Consider the following 27,500-nt stretch of genomic DNA (forward strand, 5'->3'; position numbering starts at 1 on the left):
TATCTCAAACTATAGGCAGCTCTTTTACATTACTATAAGGTTACAATTCAGAGACCAAATTTAAATTTAGTTACTATTTATTTTTAAATATAATAATCAACACTCAACTTAAAGTTTGTATGCAAACATGAAATTTTAAAACTTCATTGGAATGGTATGAGACTTTAATGATGGTCTCTATGTGACCCCCCAAAAAATCATAGACTTGATTCAAAAAAGCTAAATGATTGTTAAAAAAGAATAAAAATGTTCACGGTCAAAAATGACCATCATTGGAAACGAATGGCAAATATGAAAATACAAAGATGTTTTTGTCAATCAGCTACAATGCAGAAAAAAGTGCACAGTAATGGGGAGACAAAGACTTCAGCGATTATGCCTGAAAACACTGCTCAGTAACTAAGGAATGCACAGCACTGGATATATTTATATTATTATCTAATGGCTACATCATGTTTTCATTATTTTTTCCACAAGGTGGAATAAATTTGCCTCGATTCAATGGATTTTAAATACTTTTGCTCTTTTTTTAACTTAAATACTACATTAACTGAAAAAATATTTAACAATTTTTAAAAAATATATTTTACAAATTTTATGAAAACAAAATTTAAACAGTACGAGAGAGTTAATTCAGGTTTTGTTCAGTTTCTCGTGTTTGAGTCCCATCCAGATCCAGTGCTTTAAGTTCAGATGACATGAGAGAGAAGATCACACGCTGAGGAATGTGATGAATATAGAAAACATGCACGTGTGCTCTGATTCAGATCCACACTATTGCATATGAATCCACACAAACTGCGTCATCATTCAGGGCCTGCACTCTAACACACACACACACTCTCTCTCTCTCACACACACACACACACACACACACACACACATTTACACTCACACACACACACTCATACACTATCACACACTCACACACACACACACACACACACACACACACACACACACACACACACACACTCACACACGAACAGCTGAACTCAAGCTTTATAAGTGATCACAGGGCCGTTCTGACGGGTTTTTCTGGAGTCGATGGTCCTTCTGACGAACTAAAACACACTCAGACCTTAAAAACCAGACGATGCAGGAATATTTTTGAATAATGGACCGCAGATTCTGGCATCTGCTCACTTCACTGTGATCCTCGCCCAGTGTGTGACGGGTGATAACCCTTCTGTCACACGTCTAGATGTAATTCTTAGGGATTTGGTGAAGCATCTACAAGCCATGAATACAAAAGTATGCACACCAAAGACACACGATGAGACGAGTGTGCTGACTATCCAGCGATCAGACGAAGCAGAAATGTGAGTCCCATCAGGGTGAAGAAGAGTTGTACAGAAACTCTGTAGTTAGATGGTTTACTCGTTGAGCGAGTGATGATGTGATGAATGTACGGTTGTGATGAGGATGAGACACGCGACGCAATACCACTAGAGTGAAGAAAGCCAAACGTTCACTCGCTTTGTGGATGTTGAGGCTTTATTTTATTAAACTACAGCAGTTTCCATGAATGCAGTGAAATCTGGAGTCACTGTTTAAGACATCAGACACATAACTCCACCGTTTCAGTCACTGCACCAGAAGTAGCTCCTTCACACCTCTTCAGATGTTTGAGACAGATTCATTTATGTGAAAGCGTGTGGTGTAGTTTATAAATGTGCTTGTGATGAGTTATGTTTAATCGTGATGTTTGATTAACGTTCATTGCTGGAACATAAACTGATTCAGGGTTTTAATTGTGTTGGATGTGATGCAAACGTTGAAGAAAGTCACAGTCGTGTTTCTGAACCTTCATTCACGAGAAATGACATCATGATAATGACGAGTGCTGTATAAAACTACTGAAGATTAGAAAACACTTTATGATCAACAAAATGACAGTTTTATTTTTATATGTCTGTTCTTGGCTGTTAAGCAAGTTTGATTTGAGCTCTTTATAAAAAAAGTGTCATATACATATATATATATATACACAGACAGACAGACAGGGAGAGAGATAATGTTACTATAACCAGAATCTGTGAGTGTGTGTGTGTGTGAGAGAGTGTGTGTGTGTGTGTGTGTGTGTGTGTTTGAGGAGAGGGGAGGTAAAGAGAGAGAGGGAGAGTTATGGAGTTTGTTTAGGTGAGTGAGTGTGTGTGTGTGTGTGTGTGTGTGTGTGTGTGTGTGTGTGTGTGTGTGTGTGTGTGTGTGTGTGGTTTCTATGTGTGCATTAGAGAGACTGAAGCACTGTGTTATTTGTTCACTGTTTTTCAGATTCATTTTAGTGTGAGTTCATGTTTCAGAAACATTTCCTCTTGGTTTTCCTCTCTGACGGATAATTTGTCGTTGGCTGTTTCTCTGTGGTGTGTGTGTGTGTGTGTGTGTGTGTGTGTTGTGTGTGTTTGTGAGTGTGTGTGTGTGTGTGTGTCGTGTCTGTGCCTTATAACTCCTGCGGGTTTTTCCTGTTGTTATAAATGTTAATAATCACTCCACTGTTATTTCTGCGGATCAACTTTAGAAACACGTTAGAGAGGTTGTGATATATTTAAAGAGAGGTTTATAGAGTCATAAAAGCGTCCGCTGTCACAGAAGAGCAGTATATATTCTGACTAACATGTTTTTGTACATTAGATTAATCTCGTGTGCTTTCTGTAAGCGTTTGTTTATCTTATACATTTTGTCATCTGTGGGAAAATCGTATTCCCATGTGGTCAAATAAAGATGAGCTGAAAGAGAGTGTGGTGTTTTGTGTTCTTCTGCGCACCTGTATATAGTTCTCTGCATTAATGATGTGTATATCGAGTTTGGTCTTTCTCAGTACAAACCTGCGCTCAGCCGTTTTGCTCTTAGGGTGGGCGTGTCTTTACGCGTGTGACGTCACGTCGAACCCTGGCAGGTCAGGAAAAGGTCATTAGCGCCACCTCGCGTCTGACAGCGATAGAACAGCATCAGAGGACTGAAATATAACACCAAATCAAAAGGAAAACAACGCTCGGAAGAACAAGCAGCCGGAAAAAGTATTTATTAATTTGAAAAAATGCTGCGTGTGCATTATCCATTATCCATATGTCCATAAATCATAAATCAGCCATAATATAATATAATAATAATATAATATAATATAATATAATATAATATAATTTATTTTATTTTATTTTATTATAATTGTTGTTGATGTATTAATATTATTCAAAATATAAGTTTTTGTTTATATAATAATATTTATTATGTATATATAAATACACACACATGCATGTATATATTTAAGAAAAAAAATATGTTTATACATTAAATATATTTATATATAATTCAAATGTATACATGTAAATACGTATAAATATTTTCAAAATATATACTGTATGTGTGTGCATTTATATATACATAATAAATATACACAGGATAAATATTGTTTTTGTCACATATAGAAGGCTTTTTAAAGTGTAAGCAGTTGAGAACACTAATTATGAGACTGAGATGAAAACAAATGTTGGTTTGGATTGATTCGTTCATAGCGTTTGTTTCAGCAGACTGTTATATCGTCATGATAAGAGCTCCGGCCCTTTAAGAGCCCCTGGGGCTGTCAGACCCCTCTGATGTCACGTGGGCGGCCCCGGGGCCGGTGGAGTGTGAGGAACCTCTAAGTTTAGAGTCTAAACACACGGACAGAGCTCAGAGCTGCTTGAGACGGAGCCCGACGGCCGCAGACGATCAGGTCAGAAGAAAGATCACAGAGACACATAAAGACTGAGCAGGGTAAGTGTGTGTGTGTGTGTGTGTGTGTGTGCCTGTGTGTGTCTGTGTTTGTGTTTGTCTGTGTTTGTCTGTGTTTGTGTTTCTCTGTGTGTGTGTGTGTGTGTGTGTGTGTGTCTGTGTGTGTGTGTGTATGTGTGGTCTGTGTTCTTTATTACCTGGCTCTGTGTGTGTGTGTGTGTGTGTGTGTGTGTGTGTGTGTGTGTGTGTGTGTGTGTGTGTGTGTGTGTGTGTCTCTGTGTGTGTGTGTGTTTGTGACCTCCCTGTTCCAGAAGAATCTCTGCAGCTGTCACTCTCTATATATAGTCACTCATTCTGACACACACACACACACACACACACACACACACACACACACACACACACACACACACACACACACACACACACACACACACACGCAGGCAGAGGTCTGGTCAACCTGTTGTTGTTGTGGTCAAATGTGTGTTGTTTTTTATCCTGTCGTGTGTTTTCTCCAGTGTTGAGAAGGTAACTTAGGAAGAGTAATGGGTTACAGATTACAAGTTACCCTGTTAAAAATGTAATAAGTAGTGTAACTATTTCAATTTCTTTATTAAAGTAATGTAGCTGATTACTTTTTGATTACATTTCGAATGTTTTCAACTGTTACTCATTTTGAAAGATATAAAGCAGGCAGTGTTTAATGTTACAGTAGCGTTCAACACTGATTACTGTCAGACTTTCAGAATCCTTCATCACTTGAATTAAGATTATAATAATTTAATTTTAAAGCACAGCCACCACAAAATCAGACTTTAGCACCTCTTTTTACTTAAGGATAAATACAGATTTAAGACCATAAGAAGAAATAGTTTAATAGCTGTAAAAGTAGTTTAATTACACCTTTTTTTCTCAGTAACAGATTAGTTACATTTATTTGCTCAACACTGGTTTTCAGTGGTTCCTTCAAACTAGAGACTGATCACCAGTCAAACAGCTTCGGCTCGTGTTTCTGTTCTTTTGATTTTTAGAACTTGGTAACAAGTTTAGTTTAGTTTGAGATATTATGCCATTCGAATGATCTGATTTTAATGATGTAAGGATGTTTTGACTGTTTCTGTTCGACTTCTCTTAAATGCTCATAATTTTGTTTACAGTTTTTTTCTGCTTACACACATTTTCAAATCTTTGCCTCTTTTTTTCCAAACTTTACACACAAATCCAAGAACTGCACACAAAATGTAAAATGCATCTCTTGCAAAATGAAGCACTGTATTCAAAATATCACACACACATCTCAAAAGCAAGCATTTGCAAACACCTTTGCCATAATATTAATTCCTGTTAGATGTGTGTGTTACATAGAGAACTGTGTGTTGTGTGTTTTGCAAAAGTGTTTTCTGAAATTGAAAACTGTGTGCTTCTGCTGATACAGCTTTCAGAAACGGTGTGACAGGTAAAGATTGTGTGTGTAAGCAGCTGAAAGACTGTAATATCGTGTGTGTGTGTGTGTGTGTGTGTGTGTGTGTGTGTGTGTGTGTGTGTGTGTGTGTGTGTGTGTGTGTGTGTGTAGATGATGGCGTGGTCCGGCGAGAGCAGCGCTGCAGATGATCAGCAGGTTCCTCATCCTGATGAAGCGGTGCCTGTTAAAGACGTTCAGTCGCGTTACTTGCGCTGTCCTTCTCCCAGGTCTGTTCACATCTGATAACAGAACTCTGTTAAACGCTGCTGTGATGATGCTGAGGGTGTGTTTGATCTCACGCAGCTTCTCCATGATGTCCGATCGCTTCTCCATGATCTCCGGCTCTGATGCTGAGAGTATCTTCATGGAGCCGATTCATCTGTCCTCCTCCATCGCTGCCAAGAAGATCATCGGTGAAGGTTAGAGATCAGACCTGCTTCATTCACAGGTGAACGTGATTTCACCAAGTACAGCACGTTCCTGGAGCAACACTCCAATCAACCAATCAGAATCCAGAGATACGTTTTCAAGAAATGTCAGTTTTAGACTTACAATCAGGGTTAGATGCTTTTACACCCTCGTTATTCACTTATCATTTCCCTCTGATTTTAGGAATAAATTATGGGTATGGTTAGGTTTAAGGGTAGGGATTGGGTTAGGTCTATATTTTCTGACAGTAATGTTGATCCAGGAACAAGTCTTCCTTGGCAAAATCATCTCAAGAGACAAATCTGGCGCAGGATTTACTATGAAACAATTTTCACTTAGAAATTGGTAGGACATTTCACAAATACTATAATGTTTTCTAGTATAGAGATTTTTTTTTTTGGTGATTTTTTTTTTTTTTTTGTAATGCAATTCTGAGGTTATATCTTACTATTCTGAAAAAAAGTCAGAATTGTGGGGTTTAAACTCAGAATTTAGAGATGTAAACTTGCAATCTAATTTTGATTTTAAAAAGTGTCTAAATTGTGAGATAAAGTTGCAGTTACCTTATTTATTTATTTATTTATTTTAATCTCTTAGTAAAAAAAAAAAAAAAAGAAAAGAAAAAACAGGCTTCCATAAGTACCACATTGAATTAAAGATGAAACTTTAAAGTAAAAAAAGACTGAAACAGCATTTTCTTGTAAAACGACCTGTGATGTGAACAGGTTAGTTGTATTTTAATTATAAGAAGTTACTAGTGTGAGTGAAGTCAGTGCTCACGAGTACTAGCGCTGGTCAAACATCTAGTGTTATAGTGTTGTGTTGATGTCTGTGTCGTCTCGTGTCCATCTGTCTGTTCTCAGAGCTGAAGTCCAGAGAGATCCGGACCCCGGAGGCCCCTGACAGCATGCTGGAGTCGGCCGAGCAGCTGATGGTGGAGGATCTGTACAACAGGGTGAAGGACATGATCGATGACCGCAGTCCCTACAACACGCCCTGCGTGCTGGACATCCAGAGAGCGCTGACCCAGGACCGTCTCGAGGCGCCCTTCAACCCCGTCGACGAGGTCTGGCCCAACATCTACATCGCAGAGAAGTGAGTCAACACCACGAATATTAATATACTGTATGTGACCCTGGAGCACAAAACCAGTCATAAGAGTCCATTTTTGGAAATTGAGATTCACACATCATCTGAAAGCTGAATAAATAATCTCTCCATTGATGTCTGGTTTTTTATGGTTTGTTTGTTTGGAAAATATTTGGTATGTGTGGGATATGAGGTATAAATATTGTGTAAATATTGTTTAAATTTTTTTTAATGAAGTTCTTAGCAATGCATATTACTAATCAAAAATTAAGTTTTGATTTATTTAGTTTAGTACATTTACTAAATATCTTCATGGAACATGATCTTAATATCCTAATGATTTTTGTCATAAAAGAGAAATGTATAATTGTGACTCATACAATGTATTGTTGTCTATTGCTACAAATACACCTGTGCTACTTATGACTGCTTCTGTGCTGGATTTTCCTAAAGCTGGGACTTTGCTCTAATCAGGTCTTGAAAGGGTCAGAAAAGTCTGTCCTTCCACAAATTAAGGCCTAAAAGGTGTTAAATCAGAGCCAAACATCTTACATTCACAAAGACAAAAGTGTTTTTGATTAGTTATGAATAGTTAGTTTCTTGAGATTTTTATGGTTTTCCAGTGAAAACGGCTAAAGATACTTAAAGCAAAATACATTTACTGGAGATGCAAAATGAACACAATAAGTCTTGTTTTCTGAGAAACTGATCAAAAAGGAAGTGCTTTCATAATTAGAAGAACAAATATCAATCAAGAGGGAAATGAAAACTTGTTTTCCCTTTTGAATTAAAGTAGATTTTTCTGAGTCCATTGGCAGATATTTGTTCTTGTTTTAATCATGAACTCATTCTGCTCAGTTTCTCAGAAAACAATACAACTTCTCTTCTGTCGTTGTGTTTCTCCAGTGAATGTGTCTGGTTTGAGTATCTTTAGACATCTGTGCTGGAAAACAAGACAAAACACTGAGAAGATACAGTAAAAGGTATTAACATATTCTAGTGTTTGTGAGTTTTAATTATTTTGTAAATGAATAAGAAAGTAATGGAGATCTGTTGGAAGTTGTATTTTCAAACTTTGAAGTGTTGCTAATACAAGACACTTATATTTAGAGACCGTAATGACATATTGTGTTACATTCACTTTATTCCAGAAGATTTCTTTACCTGGGCTTAGAAAGTTCTAAATAATGCATGAGTAATTGCGGTGACGAGTGTTTATTGCTGTTGCGTGCTGCAGGTCGGTGGCGGTGAATAAAGGCCGTCTCAAGCGCCTGGGCATCACTCATGTGCTGAACGCCGCTCACGGCACCGGCGTCTACACCGGCCTGCTGTTTTACCAGGGCATGAACATCACCTACATGGGCATCGAGGTGGATGATTTCCCAGACGCAGACATCTCTCCTCACTTCCGCACGTGTGCCGAGTTCATGGACGACGCTTTGCTGACACACAGAGGTGAGCTGAGAAAACCTTCTTCTGTCGAGTCAAAAATGACTTCTTACTGACATATTTTTTCAAGTTTTTGGTACATAAATAATACATTGTAGGATAAGACTAATAATCCTGCTGGGGAAAGTTACTTTTAAAAGTAATGCATTACAATACTAATTATGTTACTTAGTTACTTTTTATGGAAAGTAATGCGTTACATTGCTTTTGAGTTACTTTTTAAATCTGGGCAGGGCTTGCTTGTTTGTTTTTAATATAAAAAAAGTTCTACAAATGTAAAAGATCTTTCACACCAAAAGCGAAGTGAATGCGGCTCAGGCTGAAGGAAGTGTAAATTCTCGTCTGTACAGTAGAGGGTGCCGCTCAAACAAATCGCATGAAGAATATGACGCAGGAAAAGAAAGTTCAACACTATTCAGCAATAACTAAAATCAATCACAAATATGTTAATTTTGCTTATTAGTATGATTATATTCACACACAATGCTCTGCACTTACTCCTGATCTCTGTCACCATGGCAACACCAGAGCTGTCACTCAATACATGGAAACAAAGTAACTGCTGTTACTTATTTGAAAAAGTAACTCAGATATCCTTCTGAGTTAAAAAGTAATGAGTTACTTTACTAGTTACTTTAAAAAAGTAATCTGATTACGTTAGTCCAACACTGCGTATGAGCGACAGTCGTAGATAAACAGACTTCAGATAGCGAATTAACTCAGGGGCCTGGACTCTCTCGTGTCTCACTCACTTATTTTTAGAGTTAGTGACACAGATAGATAGGAACCTGTTCAGAATCTGAATCAAGCAGAGCGTCACGCTGACATGTGCTAGCAGTGAGGAAAGCCCTCGTTATAGAAGTGCTTCTCTATAGCAGATTTTGGTTTTTATAAAATAATCATAACAGGAGATCACAGAAGGGTTCACACAAAAACCCTTTGCTTGCTTGGAAAAGGTCAAATTCACAAGTTACAGCTTCTAAACCATTCCTTTTGTGTGTGTGTGTGTTTTGCTCTGAATTAAAACGTTTAGCTCATTCCCTGTGTAAATAAAAAACAAACAAAACATTTCAGATTTTAAATAAGATTATTGAGTCACCCCCCCCCCACTTGAGACAAAATGAAATGTAAAATACATTTTATTTTATGTTTTATTTTTTTGTATTTATTCATTTATTTTGAATTTTTATGTTTTCTTTGTTTACACACTAAATCCCTCGCTATATGTTGATTGTTCTTACTCACTGTTAAGTGCAATTGTCAATACTTTAACAGTCTGTTTTCCAACGTCAAACGCAATGTGCAAAATGTTAAAAAAAAAAAAGAAAAAGAAAACCTTTTACTAACACTCATGTCATTCCAAACCTGTATGACTCCTGCTGAACACAAAGAAGATATTCAGAGATAAATTAGAGACTGACAGCCACAGTCACCATTCACTTTCATTGCATCTTTTTCCATACAATGACACTGAATGACTGTAGACAACACCATCAGCTCTCGTTTTCCACAGAAGAAGGAAAGCCTTTTGGGTTTGGAGCAACAGGAGGGAGAGTAAATGATGAGACAACTGGATTTTTGGGAAAACTATCTATTTAGCATTAAGATTTGAATTGACATTTCAAAGTAAATATTTTAACTGATTTCGGATCAGATGTGATTCAGAAGTTCTCTTCCTAGTTTTGACAGTAAGAGCTCATCTGTCTCAGATCTCTCCAGAAAGTGACTGTTTTCAAAGTCTGCCCTGCCATTCATTTAGTTTCGTACGAATGCTCTGTCTCCTCCCCATTCTGTTCCTGACATCAAGCACCAGGAGAGAACTCATGAAGGCTTGGCCTTGTGTATTAATAAGGTCATGATGTGGCTTGATAATCCAGGGAGCTGTCACATGACTTGATTAATATCAGATTTGTTGGCTGCAGGCCCTTTGGGAGAGGCGTGTACTTGACATCAAGACAATACAGATTGTGTCAAAACTGCTTTACAGTAGCTACAGTTCCATTAAAGATTTGCGCAAAACTTTAGCGATGTTTTATAAATGTTGACAAAGTATTGCGAAATGACGGCGTTTCCATTAACCAATGTTATGTGAATAAAATGTAATTTTTCCTCTTGTAATAAGTCATGGCGACGGATTATTGGCAATGGAAACGTTTTTTTTTTCACAATATTCCTTTTTTCGAAATGCCTGAAAAACCACCTCATGTGAGCGTAAAAACTTTCTTGCGATATATAGGCCTTTTTTTTGGCGCATTTCCATTAGGCATATTTTCAATTTGCAATGTTAAACAGTCCAGTTCATTGTTGATTCAGTGGTGTCACCATCAGCTCAGTTCTCTTCTAATAGTGTCTGTGCAATTAAATTGTACTAGAATTTAACATGGCATTTCCATTTTCAGGTTGTGTGACAAATATGATGATGACATTACGTTAATCTGAGGATTGTTTTTATTCCTCTTCATGTAGGCAAGGTGCTTGTGGACTCGATGATGGGCGTGAGCCGGTCAGCGGTGCTTGTCGCTGCTTATCTCATGATCTTCCAGAACATGAGCATCATGGAGGCCCTGCTGGAGATCAGGAAGAAACGTGCCATCAACCCCAACGAAGGGTTTATAAAGCAGCTGCGCCAACTCAACGAGACTCTAATGGAGGAACGAGACGAAGACGATGACGAGACCCTCAGCCAGTGCTCCGTGATCGACACCCGCGCTCGTCTCGACGAGGAGGAGAGCATGTTCGGAGTTAAAGCCGAATCCATCATGGTGGACGAGGAGGAAGACAGCGGCAGCGTCATGAGCAGCGTTGCGTCTTCCGCCGCCGCCGCGGCTCTCAAAGCAGGACTTCTTGGTGGCCCGAGCAAACCCGACCTGGAGGTGACCGCCAAGGACCCGGCGCTCCCTGGAAAAGACAGGGAAGATGAAGATGGGGATGTGGACAGCATGATAAGGGAGTGGCAGAAGCGCAATGAGAAGTACCAGAATGAGGACTGGTGGGAGGCACAGCTGATGTGTGACGGGGAGGACGGCGAGTCTTTGCTGGGCGACGGGAAACCGCTGGCCGTGCGACCGGATGACCTGGAGAGCGTGACCAGTGAAGATGTGCGAATGGTGAAGGAACGCATCAGGAATCGTCCCCGTCGAGCCGCTTCAGATATAGGGTCTGCGACGAGCCACAGCAGCTTTTCTGATCTCTGGAAGCAGCGTCTGAAGGATATCGAGGAGCAGGCCGCCGCACGATACCGACTCAAAGAGACCGACGAGGACAGCGAAGCGAGCCAGAAGAGAATCGACGACGATGTCGAGAGCATCCTCTCAGACAGCAGCTCCATGTACAACTTCTGCAAGAAGAACAAGGAGAACCTGACACCTCTGGAACGATGGAAGGTTAAGCGAATTCAGTTCGGATGGAACAAAAAAGGCGAGAACGGAGAGCAAGTGGAGGCCAAGACGGAAGCTCCCGCTCCCTCGCTGGAGGACGTCAACCTGACAGCTTATCAGACCTGGAAACTCAAGCAGCAGAAGAAGCATGGCGGCGAAGAGGACAAGGACGAAATTCTGAAGATGAGTCGAGCCGAGGACCCGGCCACGATCAAGAAAAGACAGCGACGGGAGGAGCTTCTGGAGCGAACACGGAAGACGCTGGAGGAGAGCCAGTCGGTGTGTGGCTGGGAAACCGAGAGCGCTCTGAGCGGAAGCATCCCGCTGTCTGCTTTCTGTGCCGGAGCCTTTCCGTCTGCAAGCACCGCCGGAGACGATAACATGTCTGTGCTCAGCGGAAGGTCTTCCGTCCTTTCAGGTCATAGCACCCGATCGCAGCCTCCAGTTTCTCAGGAGCCTCCGGCCGCGGTCATCGGCCCTAACGGCGAGCCCATGGTAAACATTTCCAACATCCAGAACTGGATCGCCAATGTGGTCAATGAGACTCTCATGCAGAAGCAAGCCGAGATGATGACGGGAGCGAGTCTGGCTCCTTCCAGAGCGGGATCGGTGTTCAGTCTGGGGGTCGGACGCGGAGGAGATGATGACAAAGCCTCAGTGCTGAGTGGATCCACATTCTCGTCCCGAAGCAGAGCCGAATCCGTGCTGTCTTTGGGTGGAAAAGCTCGATCCGTGCTCTCGGCTGGCGGCGGGGCCGAGTCTGTGATCTCTTCTGGAGGAGCATCCAACCTCTCCTCTGTGTCCCGGCGGAGCAAGATTACTACGACCAGCGTGCCGCTCTACAGTCTCTTCCAAGACCAGGTGAACCTCCACAAACTGGACACCATGGAGAAAGAAATCAAGTCTGACATGCGGGACAAGATGGCTTCCTACGAGGTGAAGAAGATCGCAGAGGACAACAAGCGCAGTACCTTATACAAGAAGAAAAAACCAAAGGAGGAGGAGGACGAAAACGGTGACGTAAATCATGGAAAACCGAACGGATTTGATGATTCGGCCACCCGTTCCTCTGAGAAACCCAAACCTAAAAGAGATTACGGCCGTTCCGGAATACTGAACCTGCCGGCTTCGGCCAGGAACCCCACCAGCAGCGTCGATGAATGGCTGGAAAACGTGAGACCTCCTCAGAGCAAACCTACGCCTTACGACGGAGACGGCGAGCCGCCGCGCATGTCTCGGCCGTCCTACGAGGAACCTTCTGAGTTTGACTTCCCGAGCCGCAGGAGCTCGATTTCAGTCAACGACGACGAAGACGAGGAACATAGCTTCGCCTCGAGGTTTGCTTCCAGGCATCGGGCTGATGATGACATGGATTTGGCTCGAGATCCCAGTCCGGAGTTTACCTATCGACCCGGCTTAGGTGAAGATACTAGTTACAGAACCAGGAGATCGTATGCTAACTATGAGAACAATGAGACTGTGAGGACTGCTAAGACTTCACAGGGAGACAAGGAAGATGAGGAAATATCTGCTTTCATCGCTCAGATTAAACAGAGGGCGAGAGCACGGGTGGCGGAGGAGATGGAGGACGATGAAGTTCTTTCATCGTGGAGGAAACAGGAGCAATCAAAGTCACACGTCCACAATAAAAACTAATACAAACATGACTGTTTATGCCAAAAAAAGAGAAAGATTCATTATCTATTGTAGATGTAGAATATCATAGCAGTAATGATGCATCGTTTCATATGTGTGATCTGACAGGCTTACATTCATGAAGAAAAAAGTGTTCAGTACAAGACTTAGAGCTTGATACTGAATATAAACAAACAGAAGATAACACTGCATTCGTTATAAAGTCACAAACACACAAGAAAGCATATTTAGCAGCTCTGGAGTCATTCAATGAAATTAAATGATTAATCACATCCAAAATAAAAAAAATTGTGTACATTATTTATGTGTGTACTGTGTATATGTATTATGTACATATAAATACACACTGTATATACTGTACGTGTGTGTCTTTATCTATAAATATATATGCACACACACACACACACATGTATATATACATGCATACATACATATATAGGACCATCTCATTATATATACTGCCATTCAAAGGTTTGGGATCAGTTTCTAATGCTTGTCAAGGCAATTATACTTTAAAATATAATGTATTCCTGTAAAGCAAAGCTGTATTTTCAGCATCATTACTCCAGTCTTCAGTGTCACATGATCTTCAGAAATCATTCTAATATGATGATTTATTATCAATGTTGGCAACAGTTGTGTTCATTAATATTTTTTGGGACCTATGATACTTTTTTTCAGGATTCTTTGATAAATAAAAAGTTAAAAGAACAGTGTTTATTCAAAATAGAAATGTTTTGTTACAATGTACATTTTTTCTTTAAAAAAAAAAACAAAAAAAAAGAAATTAATACTTTTGTTCAGCGAGGATGTGTTAAATGGATAAAAAAACGACAGTAAAGACTCAAACTGTTAGAATAAATTTCTATTTTGAATAAATGCTGTTCTCTTTAACTTTTTATTAATCAAAGAATCCTTAAAAAGTATCGAAGGTACAAAAAAATATGAAGCAGCACAACAGTTTCAGCACTGATGATAAATCATCATATTAGAATGATTTCTGAAGATCATGTGACACTGAAGACTGGAGTAATGATGCTGAAAATACAGCTGTGCATCACAGAAATACATTACACTTTAAAGTGTATTAAAATAGGAAACCAATATTGCAATAATATTTCAAACTGCATTAATATTTCCCAAGATTACTGTTTTTTCTGTATTTTTAATCAAATAAAGAGTAAACAAATAGAATTGATTTAAAAAAAAATATTTAAAAAGATTATTGTTTTTTCTGTATTTTTAATCAAATAAAGAGTAATATATATATATATATATATTACTGATCCCAAACTTTTGAACAGCAGTATATACTGTGTGTGTATTATATATATATACATATATATATATATATATATATATATATATATATATATATATATATATATATATATATATATATATAAATATTTATATATATATAAACGTGTGGTTTATTTAAAACACATTGAAAGTAAAAATGTAAAAAGATTATAGAGCAATTATGAAAAGATTTCATGAAACAGCAATAAATAAATAAATAAATAAATGTAAGTAACTTACAAAAATATCAAACTTTGGTATGCATGATATAAAATACAGCTCTCTGACATTTATGAAATGCTCCTTTAATTAAAATCTTCCTTCATTAGTGACTCTTGTCTGAATGTGTAAAGTGTGTTTTATTGTGTTTACTTGTTTACACAGCAAATACAAACATTATATTAAATTATATTATTATTATATTAAACAGACCTGTGACAACTAGCCCCGGTGTGTTAGATCTGGGGGCGGGGTCTGTGCTCTCAGGAAACTAACACTACATTTACATTTACACTTTTATCCAAACACACAGGAGAGGTTTGAACCAGTCATTACTGAATTAAGCGCTTGTTCAGAAGGTTTAGGTCGCTCAGGGAGGAGTGTGTGTGTGTGTGTGTGTGTGTGTGTGTGTGTGTGTGTGTGTGTGTGTGTGTGTGTGTGTGTGTTGCGGCGGTGGGCGGGGTTTCGCGCTCACACTAAATATTCAAAATGGCGAACAGAGGATCAACGACTCAAGATGAGAGCTCGACTGCAGGTAATTATTACATTTTACATATTCATATTCCCCATCCGCCTCGCGTAAACACCGCCAAACACGCGCGCCGAGCACCTACGGACAGAACCGACCGCGGTGGCGAGGATGGGTCATTATTTTGGCGATGATTTGACTCCGTTCGCAGCAGAAGAGAGTTGTTTGTCCTGAACAGAACTCTCAGTGTTTGAAATCTCGCGTGCAGCATATCCACACAAGCTCGCGCGCGTTGTCCGGTTAACCGGCTCGGTTCGGCTCGGTTCAGCTCGGTTCGGCGGTGTCTGTGAAGTGTTGTGAGTGTGAGTTAGCAGTCGTGCTATCAGCGTGCTTTGTGTATTTCGGCCGCGACAGAAACTCGACGCGCGCTTATTTGCATATTCATGTTTGTTCGGCAGTAAACGCGCAGGCGTGATGTGCAATAATAATAATAATAAATCATCGCTTCAGTCTGTGCTGCTGCGAAATAAAACAAAAGAAAAACTTCATCCCGGGCTTTTCTTCTGTAGACCTACTGTTTGCCCTCGGGGCAACCTAAATACCCCGACTGTGTGTGTGTGTGTGTGTGTGTGTGTGTGTGTGTGTGTGTTAGGGGGTTGAGTGTGTGTGTGTGTGTTGGGGGTGGAATGTTTATTTTGTCTTAACAGGTAATACATTAGAAAGTCTGAAAAGTTTCTCTTTCTCGCGGAGTGCGAGAGTGAAAGGAGTGAAAAAGCGAATTTGCATAACATCAGCCCAGCTTGTTTAATGCTTTTCATTCTCGTGCATTATTTAAACCTCAGTTAATTTCATTCCAGAAGAGAGACGCGTCACACTATTTATTTATCGCGCGGATTAAATATACAGAGCTGCTCATGAATATTCATGAGTACAAACGCCGTGTTCATGAATGATTAATTTCTGAGCGCTCGCGCGCGCGGTGTGATTCGCTTCGGATTCTGAGTGCGCGTGAGTTCTGTGGAGGACTTCACCTTGTGCTTTTTTTCAGATTCTCTTGTGTCTCAGGAGCGTTTCATTTGCATTTGTGCAGTTAGCTCATTGCTGGTCCTGCAGAACATTCAGAGTGTTATCAGAGCGCTGTGTGTCTTTATATGTGTGCACTGCATACTAATGTGTGCCAGTTCTTCACTCTGGGATGATGATGAGGATGATCATGTGCTGGTGTTCTTCTGGACTTCATGGATGTGCACAAGCCTGAATGTGTGGTGATGACCGATGAAAACACTGCAATATCTTATTTTTCTGATGAAAAGGTCCTCTAAAATAATATTTTGTATTATTTTTTGTCAGCTGTAATAACAATATATCAAACTTCTAGGGGCTGTATATTTGTTTTGAGTGATTTCCCCACATTGTCACTAAACAGCAGTTAATAAGACTCTAATTCAACAATTAACTGTGTTCTCACAAATATTTGAACACATGAAGAGCTGTTCTTCACTTTACATTTGAAACCTTCTCAAATTTCATTCACGACTTTCAATAATGAATTTCACCAAATGAAAACTGGCTGTGGCTCCAGTCAGTTCCAGTCAGCTCTGATTGCTATAGTATTTACACAACAGAACAAAACTGTTATTTGGTAACATAACATTTAAAAAGAAGTGTAAATGGCATAAAAAGTTAAATCAGTAGTGGCAAACCTAATTGATTAAAATAAATAAATAAAATAGGTCACTGCAACTTTTTAAACCCGGTTCAGTTCTGATAGCTTGGCATTTTAGAAGGTTTTTTTTTTTTTTGCAACAAATTAACAACAAAAAAACTCCCGTAAACCAAAGTACACTGGAAAAGCGTGGATTATTATATGTCTGCATTTCTTTTGAGAGAGGTATTATATTTCTGATTTTTACCTAAAATAGGATGGATTGGCCATTATTGAGTGCTATGAACACATGTAATGTGTGTTTCATTCAGACTGGACGCCGGAGGGCGCCTGTGTGTGTGTGTGTGTGTGTTTGTTTAATTGCAGAAATCAAATTATTCTTCAATGAGAGTGTTTTATATGGTATGGATAAATCCATCTGTATCGCTATAACTGAATAAAAAGATGTAACGTTAAACGTTTTGAATAATGAAATAAGGACAGTAAACACAATATATGGTTTATCCGTGTTCTTCAAGCTGTCTCTGGTTTTTATATAATGATTAAGTATATTTGTAAGCCATTTCTAATCACATAGCCTTTATCACAGTATAGCATATTTTCTGCCTCATTCTGTGATAAGAAGCCAGATCAGATCACAAAAGGAAGTTATTTCAAACGCTAGACTGATGTTGGGTAATAAAAACAAGTTATAATGTTCTCTTTTGTTGGGCAACAGGTTTAGAAAGGCGTGTCAGTGCATGTCATTACAAGAGAATATGCTCTGCGTGTGCTGCTTTTTCAAATATAAGCGGGAGGCGTTCCCTCATTTCACCACATGAACTCACACACAGACATGCACACACACACACGGACACACACACATGGACACACACTCAGACACACATACACAGATACACAGACACACTCTCACGCTCACACACGGACACATACACAGACACACACAGATACACAGACACACTCACACGCAGACACATACACAGACACACACACATGGACACACACACACGCTCACACACGGACACATACACGGACACACACACATGGACACACATACACTGACACAAACAGGTACACAGACACACTCACACGCGGACACATGCTCACACACATACACGGACACACACACTGACACACACATGGACACAGACACACTCACATGCTCACACACATACACGGACACACACACTGACACACACATGGACACAGACACACTCACATGCTCACACACATACACGGACACACACACTGACACACACATGGACACACACACTCACATGCTCACACACATACACGGACACACACACTGACACACACATGGACACAGACACACTCACACACTGACACACACATGGACACAGACACACTCACACGCTTATACACGGACAAACACACATGTACACACATACACTGACACACTCACACGCTCACACACATACACGGACACACACACGCGGACACACATACACTGACACACACATGGACACAGACACACTCACAACACTACACACACGCGGACACACATACACTGACACACACATGGACACAGACACACTCACACGCGGACACACCAACACAATTCTCAATTCTGAGAAAAATACAGAACGGTTCAATATTCTATTGAGAATTGTGACATCTCTAGTGTTGACTGTATAAATTAAATATAGATTCCTCTTTCAAAAACGTGTTTTGTTGTTTGATGAGCATAATGACAGCAGCAGATATTATAAGGCATTAGGCGGCTGTCCCTTTAATACCTGATGCATGGATCCAATGTAATGATACGCCTCAGATTTCTTTCTCGGCTGTTCTCATTCACTTTAGATATTACCGACTGCTTTCATTTATTAAACGTGACTCATAAACAGAACTATGACACTGTAACGTCACTGTAGCATCGCTGTAGCGTCACTGTAACTTTGTTGTGTTGTTGTTTTGTCGTCGCTGTAGTGTCACTTTAGCGTCGCTGTAGTGTCACTGTAACGTCGCTGTAGCGTCACTGTAGTGTCGCTGTAGCATCACTGTAGCATCACTGTAACGTCGCTGTAGCGTCACTGTAGTGTCGCTGTAGCATCACTGTAGCATCGATTTAGTGTCACTGTAGCATCGCTGTAGCGTCACTGTAATGTCACTGTAGTGTCACTGTAATGTCACTGTAGTGTCACTGTAGCGTCACTGTAACTTCGCTGTAGCGTCACTGTAACGTCAATGTAACGTCAATGTAATGTCGCTGTAGCGTCGCTGTAGCGTCGCTGTAACATCGCTGTAGCGTCACTGTAACTTCGCTTTAGCGTCGCTGTTACATCGCTGTAGCGTCACTGTAACTTCGCTGTAGCGTCACTGTAACTTCGCTGTAGCGTCACTGTAGCGTCACTGTAACGTCGCTGTAGCGTCACTGTTACTTCGCTGTAGCGTCACTGTAACTGTAGCGTCACTGTACTGTTACAATCGCTGTAGCGTCACTGTTACTTCGCTGTAGCGTCACTGTAGCGTCACTGTAACTTCGCTGTAGCGTCAATGTAATGTCGCTGTAACGCCGCTGTAGCGTCACTGTAGCGTCGCTGTAACGTCACTGTAACGTCGCTGTAACGTCACTGTAACGTCGCTGTAGCGTCGTTGTAGCGTTGCTGTAACGTCACTGTAGCATCGCTGTAGCATCAATGTAACGTCGCTGTAACATCACTGCAGCAGTGCAGCACGTCTGTAGTTGAAGATGTTTGAGCTGCTCATTATTCATGACTGACTGATCGGTTCAGTTCAATCACAGAATTGGAGCGTATGATTGGCAAACACAGGATGATGGCTTAATTAAAGCTGATGAATATTAATGAGTTCTTGAGGTCTAATATGAAAGTTTGGGCTGCAGTTGAGTTGAAATGTTTCTGTTCTCTGAATACGCGTTGTGCCTTATGCCACTTATCTGCTTTAAATTATGCAGCGCTGCATTCAATAGTTTGAAAGGCTAATTAATTGCTTATTTAAAATTCTATTAATTAAAACATTTGCATAATGTATTGTGTGTCAGTTAGCTTACTGAATCCCTCGCAGCGGCCGTATGTAAATCATGTTTCTCTCAGCTGTTTTCTTTTGAGTTACAAAGATCCGTGTCTCTCTCTCTCTCTCTCTCTCTCTCTCTCTCTCTCTCTCTCTCTCTCTCTCTCTCTCTCTCTCCCCGTCTGTCTTTCAGTGGGGTTGTTGTCATGGCTACAGCTTGAGTAAAAGCCACATGACTTAGTTTATCAGTGTGTAACACTGCAGCAGAGTCTTTGATCGCTGCGAGTCGAGCTGAAGAGCTTCCTTCACCTTTATGAAGCTTTTGTTTGGGGGTTCGGTGTGAACCGCACCTAATAGTAGCACAGCACTTACTAGTTAGTTAGAAGTTAGTTTAGTAGGAGCACTACTAGTAACAGTGACCTTAGCAAACGCCACTGAATCATTTGGATGACTCTTCTCTCTTTCTGAATCACCTATAATGTCCAGGTTTTAGCTTTGTTTTCCTATAGTTTCACACTTTCTAAAAATAATACTGAAAGTTAGTTTGACCAATAGCATGCAGGCATCGGACATAATCGACTAATTGCGGTGTGTGAGAAGATAAGAATATACAGGAAGAGTTGTCAGAAGTAGGACTTTTATTTTGATGCCTCCTGACCTCTGACTTTGTTATTTTAGTTTCTCTGTTAAAACAGAACTTGTAAACAGTCTATGAAAAAGTATTAGTGTCTGCTTTTTTATGTTTGGTAACGAGGCAAATGCTGTAACAGAATCAGTAGAATCAAGAAGTTGCCATATAATTTTTATTACGTTTTAAATCAAGTAAAAAATTAATTTCCATATTTATTAATTTCCAAACGAAGTAATTTAGTAATATTATGTGAAATAAATATAGATTTAATTTCAGGAATTACGTGTATTTTTTACTATCTTTTAAATAAATTAGCGTGATATTGTATATATCGTCCATCAAAAGATCCATATCGATCAATCACAGCAGAGAGACTGTTAATAGGAAAACAAAGCCAAAATCAGGATGATTAAGGCAATTTAGAAATCCTGGCTGGAAAAAAAGAGAATATTTGCTGGTCCTCCTCGAGCCGCTGAAGAAGGTTAACCAGGTGAAGGCAGTGGTTGATCTCAGTTGGCGGGTGAGTTAAGGCTTCATTATCCCTGTTCTTTGACGTGTTGTTTTGTATAAACGAGCTTGTCCAGTTTGACTCTGGCGGTCATTAGCGACACATTCTTTTATCGTAGCTGTGTTGCATGCTGGGAAGCCCCCCCCCCCCCCCCCCCCAGTAATTAAAACAGTCACACACGGCTGGTAATTGGCCTTGTCTCACTTCTCACTCGCTGTTGTGCTCGCCGTACCTCTGTCCTAAAAGCTATCCAATTAATATGCTAATGAGCTGATAAATATTTATGAAACATGTTGAATTATGCAGAAAGCTTTCAGAGGTCCGTGCGAAATGAATTGCGTGCAGAACTTCAAAGCGGCGCTCTTCTAATGAGCGACGGGGAGTGAGATTTGCATACGGCTTTAATCAGCTGCATACTGATTAACTTTCATTATGGATGCGGCACTTCTAGATGTAGTCTTTGTGTTTTTTCTCTTGTCTGTGTTTTCTGTGTGGTGTGTTTTCTGTGTCTGTTGTGTTGTGTGTGTGTGTGTTATCTGTGTGTATTGGCGTGGCTCGTGGACACAGGTGAGTTTATCATGATCAGATATTAGTGCGCTAAAGCGGCCGGCGTTCACTCCGTTGATTGTGTTCTGTATGAATCACTGCTGGAAAGTTCTGCTTGTAAATGGTGATTAATACAGTTCTGCGTTGATATTCTGTGTCTAATATTGCAGCTCTTGTCATCTGGGACTGGGTGATATGGCAAAAAATAAAAACATTTCTAAACGTTAGAATTAAGATTTTTTTTTTTTTGCAATGTTTAACTAGTCGGCTTAAAACAGCTACATGATTCAAGTATAAATTCTCTTCATGAATCATCATGTGTTAAATATCTTTGCAGAAAAGATGCATGAAATCTTATGTTTAAAACTATCCTATGCATTCAGAAATAAGAAAAATGCTAAATATTTCTCTTACGTTCAGGTTAAGAGTTGAACTCAAAGAGGTCTAGTTGCTTTTTTGCAGCGTCTCTCGCGTGAAACACAGCACTGGCGTTAAAGGAGCTCAGCTGGCGTCTCATAACTTTGCGTTTTCCAGCGTCTGGTGTTTTTCAGCACAAATGCATTCTGTGTGAATATCAGGACTAGTGAAAAGAAGGAGCGTAACGCAGAACAGAGCGCGACACGTGATCATCAGTCATCAGGGACTCTTAGCACTGGAGGATTTACAGCACGATTGTTTTTTCAAAGCCACATTTTCTCAGTTTAAAATAATGAAATCGGGGCGAAAACATTATATTTGTATTAGAGGTTGACCGATAGTGGACTAGCTAGGTTGCACCACACTGGCCGATACCGATTAATCAACGATAGTTTTTAAAATGGAACTGAACGAAAACTTAAATAGTGCTTTACTATTTTTAAAAAACACTACTCAACTATAATTTTTAATTGATGATTATATAATCAAAATAACAAAATATGCATCTTTAACACAACTCACAGATATCACACACCGGACACAGGCGGCGGTCTAAAACCATTGATTTAATCACACCGAACGGGCAAAAGTTTGCTTCAAGAATGAACAAATTGGTATAATTGAGTTTGAAGTTTGGCGTTTAAAAAGCAGAGCAAATGTTAAGAGAAAGCGTGATCTTGATTACAGCTCAATCAATGAAGCACACTTTATAAGAGCCACAAGAAAGACAAACTTTCACTGAAAAATGCACAATACACAATTTTACAGTCATTATGTACAATTCATTTAATTATTTGGGACAGATATAATGTACTCTAATGGAGAACTGTATAAACGGTGCTCTGTGGTGTGGCAGGATTTTAAATGCGCGTCTGAAGTTTCCCGCTCTGTGCAGCGCAGAATCAGGCGTCAAAACAAACAGCAGGAGGTGTCAGTGTTTCTGCCTTTAGAGGGCGCTCTCGCACTGTGTAATGATAGCCAGCTTTCTCAGCAGCGGACGTAGCCTGGAAAACTATCGGAATGGATTTTTGCTGATAGTTTCAACAATCGTTGCCGATTAATCGCCAAAACCGATATATCGGTCAATGTCTAACTTGTATTAATGGATAAAATGGCCCAGCCCTACTGTCATCAGCAGCTTTTGTAAATGTTGACTAGTTGTAAAGAGATGCATGTTTTCTCTCAGCAGATCTGAGCAAAGGCAGCATGGAGAACGGCGCACATGGAGGTGAGTTACGAGCTGCTCATTCATTACTCCTGAGTGTGTTTGACTCTCTGAGTGACCCTCGTGTGTTCATCAGCAGCTCAGGCCAACGGTCTGGCTGGCCACAAACCGAGCGGCCAAGCAGCGGTCAGCGGCGTTCAGACGCAGGAGCTGCTCCAGCAGGTACGTGAAGCATTGATTAAACACGCTTCTGTCACTCAGAAACAGATCTGTGCAGAATTTACATGCGCTGCATTAAGAGCATCACACAACAAGCTTTTAAAGAGAATAAATAACACATCTGTCATCGTTTACTCAAGATGATCCAAACCTGAATGAGTTTCTTCTGTTAAACACAAAGGATGATATTCTGAAGATTCTTTCATACTATGCTAGTCTTTGGGGACCAGCGACTGTTTGTTTGCCCAGATTCTTCAGAATATCTTCTATTTTTTTTTTTTTAACAGAAGAAACTCATACACGTTTGCAGCATCTTTATGACGTTTTCACTTTTGGGTGAACTATCTCTTTAAGATATTACAATTGCTCAGTTTGGCCTAGTTTTGGCCAGATTTGGTATAAATCAATCCCAGAATGCAGGTGAGGAATTGTAGCATAATTACATTTTTAAAATACTGTATAACCTGTTCTGCACACTACACATAAAAATTAAACACAGACATGCAACTTCTTTACATGCAGATGTTTAACATATTTTACATTTATTTATGCACAGGTATATTTGTAGCAATAGACAACAATACATTGTATGGGTCAAAATTATACATTTCTCTTTTATGCCAAAAATCATTAGGATATTAAGTAAAGATCATGTTCCATGAAGATATTTAGTAAATGTCCTACTGTAAATATATCAAAACGTAATTTTTGATTAGTAATATGCATTGCTAAGAACTTCATTTGAACAACTTTAAAGATGATTTTCTCAATATTTAGATTTTTTTGCACCCTCAAATTCCAGATTTTCAAATATTGTCCTCCTCACAAACCAGACATCAATGGAGAGATTATTTATTCAGCTTTCAGATGCATAGATTGACGCTTGTGGCTTGTGATGTATGACATTATTTTGTGTTCCAGGGTCACATGTTAAGATAACAGTCTTGCTCAGAAACCACATTAATTGACTCTTTTTTTTTTTTTTTTTTTTTTTTAAGTTTCTCTTGGAAAGTATTATAATTAAGTTGGTAAACAATTGTATTTTTGTCATATGTTTTTGTTTGTTCATATAAATAGTATTGTTAAATTATTGTGCACTATTCATTGAGCTATTGTTATTATGTCTTTGTTCTATCTTATTATTCTTAAGTGTTTGCTATGAATACAGCCTTTGATGCTATGGCACAAAATAATGAGTGATTATTGAGATTCACAATTTACAGTCAAGGTATGAACTATTTACATGATAAAGCATTGAAGTCTAAACTGAGTTATTCCTGAGATTGTTCTGTGGGTCTGCGCAGTTGAGCATGACTCCAGCGCAGCTGTTGCAGACGCAGACGCAGCTCCTGGCCGCAGGTCAACAGAGCAGCACCACCGGAGCCAGTATCTCCGCCTCCGCGGCCACGCCCATCACACTGTCCCAGCCCATTCAGATCGCGTCTGTAAGTGACTGACAGCTCACCGTCCAATCACAGTCCAGATCACTGACACGCCCACAAACGCCTGAGAGCTGCTGCTCATTCACACAGAATAGAGACAAACTGTTTATTCTGATGCCCTCTTCTGTTAGTTAGACATACAATACTGATCAAACGTGTTTGGGGTCAAAGAAAATATCACTTTAATTCATAAAAGACACATTCAGTTGATCAAAAGTGTAAGTGAAGACATTTATAATGTTACAGAAGATTTCTGTTTCAAATAAATGCTGTTCTTTTGAACTTTCTATTCATCTGTGAATCCTGAAAAATAAAATGCATCACAGTTTCCACAAAAATATTGTGCAGCACGACTGTTTTCAACATTGATAATAATCAGAAATGTTTCTTGAGCAGCAAATCATCATATTAGAATGATTTCTGAAGATCATGTGACACTGAAGACTGGAGTAATGATTCTGAAAATACAGCTTTCATCACAGAAATAAATTACACTTTAACAGAGATTCACACAGAAAACAGCTGTTTTACATTATAATAATATTTCAGAATATTTGATCAAAGAAATGCAGCCTTGTTGAGCAGAAGAGACTGTTGTGTAACTAAAGTCTAGATATATTTTACAGTAAAACATATCAGTCATGTGCATGCATCCGTCCCTCTCTCTCTCTCTCTCTGTGTCTCTCTCTCTCTGTGTCTCTCTCTCTCTGTGTCTCTCTCTCTCTCTCTGTGTCTCTCTCTCTCTCTCTCTCTCGCTCATCTCTCCCTCTCTCTCACTCTCTCTCTCTCTCTCCTCTCTCTCTCTCTCTCCTCGTCCTCTCTCTCTCTCCTCTCTGGTCCTCTCTCCTCTCTCTCTCTGTGTCTCCTACTCTCCTCTCTCTCTCTCACTCTCTCCTCTCTCTCTCTCTCCTCTCTCTCTGTCTCTCTCACTCCTTCTCTCTCTCTCTCTCTCTCTCTCCTCTCTCTGTCTTCAATCCTCTCGTTCAATTCAATTCAATTCAATTGAGGTGAGCTTTATTGGCATGACTTGCACTATATTGCCAAAGCATTTTCAATTCAATTCAATTCAATTGAGGTGAGCTTTATTGGCATGACTTGCACTATATTGCCAAAGCATTAGCTATTTTTATGTCAATAAATAAAACAACTAATAAATAAAAAATAAAAAACACACTTGTGTGTATTTGTCTCAACATTCAGACTTTAGTTTTTTAAAAATGGCTGTTTTTTGTATTTTTTTGAAGGCTGTTACATACTTTGCTGCTGTTGTGATTGAGATTGAGTTTTCTCCCAAAATATGATTTAATTTCTCTGAATTTGGTAAGGCCATAAAATGTGGTTCTCTCTCTCTCTCTCTCTCTCTCTCTCTGTGTCTCTCTCTCTCTGCAGCCGCAGGGCTTGAACCTGCAGCAGTTTGTCTTGGTCCAGCCGGGTCACTCCCTCAGTCCTCAGTTTCAGCCGCAGTTCATCATATCTCCGTCTCCTCAGGGTCAGACCGGTACGAGCGTCTCCTCCGTCTGCTGATGCCGCCGCTCCTCAGCGCTGTTTCTAACTCGTCTGTGTGTGTCTCAGGTCTCCTGCAAGCTCAGAGTGTCCTGACGCATCTACCTCACAGCCCAGCGCAGAGCAGCCTCGCCCTCACCGCGCAGGTACAGAGACACTCCACTGTGTGACACCGAAGATTCTGCTTAAATAAATCAAAAGCAGGGCTGTACACATCAATAATACACATCCAAGTGCACATCCCAGAAATTATATTAATAATAATATATCATCTAAAGAATAATGATATAATCTTAATAAATGATGATAATAATGATAATAATTAGTTCTTTATTTTTTAAGGAATAATTGCAATGTTTCATTTTTGGTTTTATTTTAATAGTTAACCCCTGTTGAGCAGCATTTTATTTGCCAAAAAATTAAAGCATTCATTTTAGTGCCGAGCAACGATTAATCACATAAAATATTAAACTTTTTGTTTATATGATGTGTATGTGTATATATATATATATATATATATATATATATGTATATGTATGTATAGGTATGTGTGTGTGTGTGTGTGTGTGTGTATATTTATTATGTATATATAAAGACACACACATGAAATAGAAATGAATAATTCTTCTTGAACAGCTTCGGAACCAGATAAATCAAAATTGTCAAATTTAAGGCCATTAAAAGTGTTAAATGTGGTCTCAGAGGTATTATTTTTTTCCAAATTAGGTATTATTTTTTCAGACTATCAGGTGTCCTATTCTGATTGAAATTCTATCTGCGTTCGCGTTAGTTCGTTTAAATATGGGCTTTAGCATATCTGGGCACATAATCAAAGATCTTTCGTCTCCGTCTCAACGTATGTTTGATGCTGACGTCATATTCAGTGGTCGTTCGGCATCATCTCAGAACACTGCTCGCTCAACAGGAGTGGCTGGCTTACGTTTTATTTTAGACTTGCTTCAAGGCATATCTTCAACGACTGGACAACCATCGTTGTCTTCATGGGCAAATGCAAGTTTTTCTAATAGCTGGGTTAACGACCCCAGCGTTTAAGGACTGGCTCAGGCCTGTAGTAGGGAATAACAGGCAGGCTTATTGTTCGGTGTGTAAAAAAAAAACAATCAATGTCAACTGGATGGGAGCTAACGCACTTCGGGTCGCATATGCAATCCACCAAACATAAAAATGGAATGCGTTCTCGGAGAGAGCAGTTAATTCTACCAATCTCAGCTGTCTGCGCAGCTGC

General features: G+C 39.7%; 2 protein-coding genes across 2 annotated transcripts in view; both read left to right on the forward strand.

Moving 5' to 3' along the window:
* The first annotated feature begins 3,595 nt into the window (after nt 1-3,595).
* dusp27 (dual specificity phosphatase 27) lies at nt 3,596-13,473 on the forward strand. The gene is made up of 6 exons (XM_019115889.2): nt 3,596-3,753; nt 5,285-5,400; nt 5,477-5,592; nt 6,466-6,697; nt 7,929-8,146; nt 10,607-13,473. The coding sequence occupies exons 2-6, from the start codon at nt 5,285-5,287 to the stop codon at nt 13,171-13,173; spliced, it is 3,249 nt and encodes a 1,082-aa protein (XP_018971434.2). The 5' UTR covers nt 3,596-3,753; the 3' UTR covers nt 13,174-13,473.
* Nucleotides 13,474-15,115: 1,642 nt separating this feature from the next.
* Nucleotides 15,116-27,500, forward strand: part of LOC109102524 (POU domain, class 2, transcription factor 1-like) — a 25,651-nt gene continuing 13,266 nt past the window's right edge. Inside the window, exons 1-6 of the mRNA XM_042715983.1 lie at nt 15,116-15,229; nt 23,115-23,153; nt 23,230-23,312; nt 24,614-24,754; nt 26,141-26,249; nt 26,324-26,400. Of these exons, the coding sequence (XP_042571917.1) occupies nt 15,184-15,229; nt 23,115-23,153; nt 23,230-23,312; nt 24,614-24,754; nt 26,141-26,249; nt 26,324-26,400 (495 nt within the window). The 5' untranslated portion in view covers nt 15,116-15,183. The remainder of the gene's footprint in view (nt 15,230-23,114; nt 23,154-23,229; nt 23,313-24,613; nt 24,755-26,140; nt 26,250-26,323; nt 26,401-27,500) is intronic.

Source organism: Cyprinus carpio, chromosome B1, assembly GCF_018340385.1.
Source record: "Cyprinus carpio isolate SPL01 chromosome B1, ASM1834038v1, whole genome shotgun sequence".
NCBI classification, from domain to species: domain Eukaryota; kingdom Metazoa; phylum Chordata; class Actinopteri; order Cypriniformes; family Cyprinidae; genus Cyprinus; species Cyprinus carpio.